The sequence below is a fragment of the Amphibalanus amphitrite genome, unplaced genomic scaffold (assembly GCF_019059575.1).
Source record: "Amphibalanus amphitrite isolate SeventyFive unplaced genomic scaffold, NRLGWU_Aamphi_draft 000146F_arrow, whole genome shotgun sequence".
Classification (NCBI taxonomy): Eukaryota; Metazoa; Arthropoda; class Thecostraca; order Balanomorpha; family Balanidae; genus Amphibalanus; species Amphibalanus amphitrite.
The window spans coordinates 779,761-786,809 of NW_024881641.1; the positions used below are offsets into that span (position 1 = coordinate 779,761).

General features: G+C 52.3%; 1 protein-coding gene across 1 annotated transcript; it reads left to right on the forward strand.

The window, feature by feature from the left end:
• The first annotated feature begins 137 nt into the window (after positions 1-137).
• Positions 138-2,301, forward strand: LOC122382757 (facilitated trehalose transporter Tret1-2 homolog). The gene has a single exon (XM_043368515.1). It carries the CDS (start codon positions 537-539, stop codon positions 2,127-2,129), a length of 1,593 nt encoding a protein of 530 aa, XP_043224450.1. The 5' UTR covers positions 138-536; the 3' UTR covers positions 2,130-2,301.
• The last annotated feature ends 4,748 nt before the right edge of the window (positions 2,302-7,049 follow it).

The window sequence follows — 7,049 nt, forward strand, 5'->3', positions numbered from 1 at the left end:
AAATTTTCTACTAGCGCGTGAAATTTCACACGAAAATATGCAATCCTTTTCTCAAGAGAGATCAACTAAATAGGTCACATGGCTATGAATCACCCTGTAAATATCCCGTCTTGCTATGTTGCTGTGAGCTGTCATCTTTTTCTGCTCAGTCATAATCGCACCGCATCTCGCAATTACAGACGTGCGGACGACCACATCAGAGCCGACATTATAATGTCACTGGCGTGTGCCGGCCCCTAAGCCTTCCGACCACCGCCGGTGAGGCACGGAGCACCAGCAATCACACTGGTTAGTAACAGAAACGGACAAAGCAGGGTCGCACAGGGTCAGACATGACCGCACCGGGCCTGACCGGCCATAGCCAGCCTGTAACCGGCTCCTACCAGTTACTACACAGCAAACTCAGAACCTCTGGCACGCTCCTTCACAATGAGACTTGCTTTGAAACCTTAACGAATGCCCTCTAGCCGCGTCATGTCCCGAAAGATATTCGCAGCCGCGACCCCATAGCGATATAACCCAGCAAGCATCGTCTTATGTTGCGAGTCCAACACCACCCGCCAGACTGGAAGGGCCGACCACGAGCCGTGCCTGCAGTCACCAGAGCGGCGCGCCGTCCCGCAAGAGCAGCAGCATTTCTCGCGCCGACCGAAGCCTTGAAGACCATGGGTCGGCCGGAGGAAGCGTCTCCCGAGTCTGGGCAGCGCAGCGACGGCGGGCGCCTGTCTGTGCAGCTGGCGGCGGCCGTGGCGGCCAGCCTCGCTTGCGGCTCCAACGCGTTCGCCATGGGCTGGGGCGTGGTGGCCACCTGGCAGCTGCGGGACACCGCCGAGGGGGCCGGCAGGGATCTCCGGTTCACGGACGGTCAGCGCGCCTGGCTCAACTCGGCGCTGTTCCTGGGCACGGCGTTCGGCTGTCTGCTGGGCGGCCGGGTGGCGGCGCGCTTCGGGCCGCGGCTGGCGATGCTGCACTCGCTGCTACCGCTGGGTCTCAGCCAGGTGCTGGTCGCGCTGGCCAACAGCGCTCCGGTGCTGCTCGCCGGGAGGCTGGTGATCGGTCTGACCAGCGGCATCTCTGTCGGCGTGTACATTCTCTACATCAGCGGCACGTCCTCGCCGCGGTATCGCGGCGCGCTGACCGTTCTGGCCGACGTCATCTGCCTAATGATCATTATCGGCGTCATCGCGCTGGGCGAGGTGCTCGGCTGGCGCTGGCTGGCAGCCGTCTGCGCCGCCGCCTCTGTGCTTCCTGCCGCCACCATGCTGCTACTACTGCCGGACGACCCCGTGTGGCTCCTCAGCTGTGGCCGACTCGCCGACGCCAAACGCTCGGCGGCAGTCCTCGACCTGAACCTGGAGCTCTCTGACACCACCACACTGGACGCGGAGACTTCTGATGGCTGGAGGCAGACTTTGGGGCTTCTAATCCAGCGCAAAAATCTGCTCCCACTAGCCATTGTGCTAATGCTCGTGCTCTTCAACACTTTCTCCGGCTACATGGCAATTCTCTCATACTCGCTCGAGTTCTTCCGCATGGCTGGCTTCCAGCTGGACGCGGCGGTCTGCTCGATTCTGTTCTGCGCGATCCGCGTGCTGGCTGTCCTGCTGACGTCTTCCCTGGTGGACCGTCTGGGCCGCCGCGTGCTGCTGGTGTTCAGCTGCGGCGGCGTCTCCGTCTGCTACATGGGTCTGGTGGCCTACTACCAGCTGCCGGCGCTGCACCACCTCACCGCGCTGCCCATCGCGCTGATGCTGAGCGCCGGCTTCGTCTACTCGTCGGCGCTCGCCTGTCTGCCGTTCTGCCTCGCTGGCGAGATGTTCCCGCTGCGTATGCGGCAAGTGGACGGGGCGATAGTCATGTTCAGCTACAACGCGTTCAACATGCTGGCAGGACAGGCGTTCCCGCGGACACTGGCGGCGCTGGGCGCCGGCGGTCTGTTCCTCACGCACGGGATCATCATGGCTCTGGCCTGCGCGTTCACACTGCTGGCAGTCCCAGAGACCAAGGGCCTCTCGCTGGCCGCCATTGAGACGCTGTTTGACAAGGGGAAGCCGGCGCCAGCCCCCGATGGTAGCGAGGAGGTGTCCCGGGGACACAGCGGCCGTTGCGACGTGTCTGTCATTGCCTGAAAGCTCGCACTGGCGCACAGGTTTAGACCAGAAATATTGTGCTGTGCTAGGTGACGTTCGTTACTTTTATTGCGCTGTTTAGGTATGTTCTGCACCGAATGAGGGTTTCAGGGTAGGTGAGTGGTTATACTGCAGTGATCGCTTAATAAAATGTTGGCAGATTAATTCTGGTCGAGCGTCTGCGGGCTTTTGGTATACTATTATGCTATCGCTAACCCTTTCTTAACCCGCGCCGGGCCGGGGGGTGTTTGAACACCCCCTGCGGTTTTTCGCAGATATCTCAAAAACGGCGGCGCGGAGCGCCGCCGTTTTTGGCACACCTGTTTGTGCATCTTTTCCGCACATGTTGTGAAAATTTCAGACCCAGGTCACCTTAGGTCAAGTCACCAGGTCACGCCAAGTGACCTCACCTCAGAAAAAATAAGAATGCTCGTCATAGCTATACCGATTGATCGATTGCCTTGAAACTTTCAGCGATTGATAAGAGCAACATTATCTATAAAATGTATATCTCGGAATTTTGATATCGGTGACCTAAGGTCAGGTCAATTTTGCGACCTCTCCATTATAAGTCAATGGGAGAAAATTGAAAAGCGTCTGTTTTGCACGAACGTTATTCTAGACACTCTCAAACATCGAGATGTAGGTAAAATGGACTCACTGAACCGGAAAATGGCAACTGTGACCCCTCGTTATGTCCCCGAGGTCATCTCAGGTCACGAACAGAATCTAACAGTTTTTCGCTAATAACTTCTGATAGAGACGTGCTAGAGCGCTGAAAACGCCTTAGATGTGTTCGGCTCGACGTTGCTGATCGACTGATATGCAACATGACCTTTTCCGGTCAGGTCATGACCTTGACCTGAGGTCAAATTTTCAAGTTGACCTTTCAAGGTCAAATTATAGTTCATTCGACGCGTCTCGACGAGAGGAACACGATGGTGGCAAAAGTAATGTCATGACTCTTTTGAGTCAAAAGTTATTGCCAAAAAAACGTTTTTCGTCAATGGGAGAAACTTTGACTTTGACTCTTTTGAGTCAAAAGTTATTGCCAAAAAAACGTTTTTCGTAAAAACGGCTATTTTTGGAGTTTTTGCCCCCTGGAGGCTAAACCGTTGACCTGAGGTCAAATCTGAGAACATTACTCAGAAAGGTCTGTAAAAGGGCTATCGAATGCGCTTTTCCGCGGCGCTGTAGCTCTATCGGTTCCCGAGATAGCCGTTGGCAGTTTCCAAAATGTTGAAATAGTGCACATTTGACCTTTGGTGACCTCTGGTGACCTGACCTTTGACCTGACCCAAAAAATGACCGAAGTGTTTTCGTCCTTATTTCGGACGTTCTTTCGATTGCCGCTTACCGCGTGTCGCTACGTGGCCCAGGAGCCGAGTTAGAAGGGGGGGGGGGTGTTCAGACACCCCTCCCCCCGGCCCGGCGCGGAATCTCAGAGCACCGGCCCGGCGCGGGTTAAACTGTGCTATTCCCCTTGAAGGGGGGTTTACTGACATCTCGGAGGTCAAAGCACAGCCTCTTTGACAACTTCGGCGTCAATGCTGTCTGCGAACTCCGGAACTGTCGTTCCGTTTCAGCTCCCGAACCCCAAAATCATTTTTGCGGATCTTTTTCGGATCTGCGAGAGCGACTCACCATCCAAAATAATAGTCCAGCGGTAGGTAACAGATCGGGAAATCGGTCGCCCAACAGTAGCGGCGGAACACCTTCAATTAAGGGGGGGGGGGGCACTGCCGACTTTTGGTCCCATTCTTTCCATGCAACGCCCATAGGGCTAATGTTAAAATGCCAAAATCAAAGGGGGGCACGGTGCCCCGGTGCCCTCCCCGTTCCGCCGCCTATGTCGCCCAACCCGCACAATTGAGCTTCAAATGTAAAATGGCCATAAAATATGCATCACACTACCCTAGCATAGTTGAATTCATATTGTGACCCTTAGTGACCTGATTCTGTGACCTGACTTGGTATTAGTGACTTCATTAAGCAACATATGTACCTATTAGGCAACCAACGCCCTATCGATGATATTCGATAACATGCCTTTTACTCGATGCTATAATGCACTCCTTAGAAGGCCTGTAAACGGTGAAAATCTTTATCTCGAATCGATTATCTCGATTATCTCGAAAACTAAAGAATCTAGAAAGACGCTTAAAGGTAGTGTGCCAGCTTTCCTGGACCGTATGGAGTTAATGGCCCAGATAAGGAGAACCGGATTTTTGGAACTTATCCATACCTTCAAAACTCATGGAAACGTCTTAAATTCTTCAAATTTTGAGTACCCCAGTGCGAAATTCGCCCCGACGGGTTGTCGGTCGTACCCCAACCACATTTCACACCACTATGAACAATAAATGCACACACTGAAATCGCTATTACCGATATGCTCATCCAATCAAGTTTCGATAAACCCGTCGTTCATCATCATCTCCTGCGGTTTCGAACACGCCTATTAGGTGGTGCGGTAGACCGCGCCCAAAGCCAGAGCCCCGGTAACGTGAGGTAGCCGAGTCGGGGCAGCGTGCGCTGACCCAAGCCGGGGCCGCGCGTCCTCCCGGTGTCATGTGATAGCCCGGGGCTGCCCGCGGGGATGCGGTAGACCGCGCCCAAAGCTGCGGCCCCGGCTTGGGTCAGCGCACGCTGCCCCGACTCGGCTACCTCACGTTACCGGGGCCCTGGCTTTGGGCGCGGCTTCTGCTCATACTTTGTGGTGCGGTGGTGGTGCGTCGGGCCGCGCGCTCTGACTTCGGCCAAGAAAAATGCGTCAGCTGATCATTGTCATTTCTGCCACTTGCGTGTGGTGAAATGGGGTCTTAACTTAAGAGACGGCTTTTTCATATCAATTATTTTACATAAAATCATATTTCAAACCATAAATAATGTTCGACAGCCAAATAAAAGAAACAATACCAATACAGGCTTACAGTTTAAGGCTGGACATTGTATAATAACACGGAACAAAAATGATAGACGAACGCGTTTCGGCTAAATCACCGTCATCAGCGTCTAAAAGGTTTCCTTTTAGACGCTGATGACGGTGATTTAGCCGAAACGCGTTCGTCTATCATTTTTGTTCCGTGTTATTATACTTGTCTCAACTGAAATACGCTCGACATTGTGTTGTCTACGATTAGACAGCTGATAACTCATTCCCGTACGTCGTAACTCTATAATGACCTTTGCTTATTGTCACATGTGCGCCGCATTCGCGATTGTTGCCGACGCCTGTTTGCAGGTGAGCCCACTACAGTTGTTATACATATCGAAAAACCGATAAACTTTTAGGCGAAAAAGGCACTATTTCAGGCCCATTTTGATTTTTTTTGCGATATTAGGTAAAAACAGAAGCTTCTTATCCTAGGAAAAATAAAATGGGAAATCTTTCAAAGGTGGCACACTACCTTTAAAAAGCAATAGATAGCTCGCTTTAATAGCTTTCGGAACTAACTATGAGTTCTTTTTATCATCTCATCGCTGAGGTCACTGGAGGTCACCAAAAGTAAAAATAATGCGAGAATTTTCACGATTTTGAAAACTTCTCACAAATCGGCGCAACTCGGGAACGAATAGAGCTACAACGCCGCGGAAAGGCGCATTCGATAGCTCTTTCAAAGCTCATTCTGACCGATGTTCTTATAGGTTCAGTGGTTTAACCCTCGCCGGCCGAGGGAGGGGGGGGGGGGGAGCGGGTGCCGCCCCATAGTTTTTTGTTATAGCTCCGAACACGCTGGCGATAGAAAGCTGAAACTTGGCATACCTGACCTTTGATTCAAGCCGGATCTTTCGACACCAAACCGCATTTTCGTGTCAGGTCAAGTCACTGACCTATGACGTCATAAGTGAACCTCTGCACGGTTTTTCAATGTCGCAACTTCGCAACGCCCTCACTGCCAGAGGAGCTTTCACAGGGAAATGAAATTTGCAGGAGCTAGCATCCATTACGAGTCTCACAACTTGCATATCTCAGATTTCTCCTAAAGGTCATATGAGGTCAGATTATTTTCGTGACCTCACCAATATAAGTCAATGGGGAAAAATGAAAACTGCTATTCTGGCGCCGGGAACGATCTCCAACTATCCCATGCACATATAATCTTGATTTCATGCACTCCTTGCAAAGTTTGATGCGTCACTTTTGCAATGTTGACCTTGCGTGACGTCATTTATGACGTCATTAGGGTCATATTAGTTTTTCGTCAATAACTCCCGATCAAATTGAGCTAGCCAGTCATGAAAGCCACCATTGGACCCAGGAAGACCTGCCGAATCGAATGATATGCGACATGACCCCTTTCGACAAATTTCGTGACCTGGGGGCGCTGACCTGACCGTGACCCGAGGTCAATACCCTAAGTTGACCTCACCCAAACAAAAAGTATATCATTCGATGCGCCTGAGTGAGGCGAACACGATGCTGCTAAAATCGTGGCTCTGCGGCCGTTTTTTTTTTGCGAAGTTATTCACCAAAAGCGGAACCGGACCTTGGGGCACTTGGCCTGACCTCAGAGGTCACCAGTTGACCCTAGGACCTTAAAATTGCGTATCAATCTCTGCGTCTCGTAACGGCGCACACCCTCGTTTTTTTCCGCGACGCGCTAGCTCCACCAGGGGGGAGGGGGAGGATCGTACCCGCTCCCCCCCTCGGCCGGCGCGTTTGTAAAAAACCCAATATTAATAGGTCCGGCCGCCCTATAGATCCCGCGCCCCGTAGGGGGGGGGGGGGGGGCCGAAACGGCCCCCCTGTCCTTTTCCGTCGATATCTCCTAAACCGCTAGAGATATCGCCACCAAACTTTCAGGACCCCTCCGGGCATCAATTTTACACATTGTGACCAAAAAAAAAAAAAAAAATCCAGAGGCTATGATAGGTTGGCCACAAATGACGTCAGAATGACGTCATGTTCTGTCATTT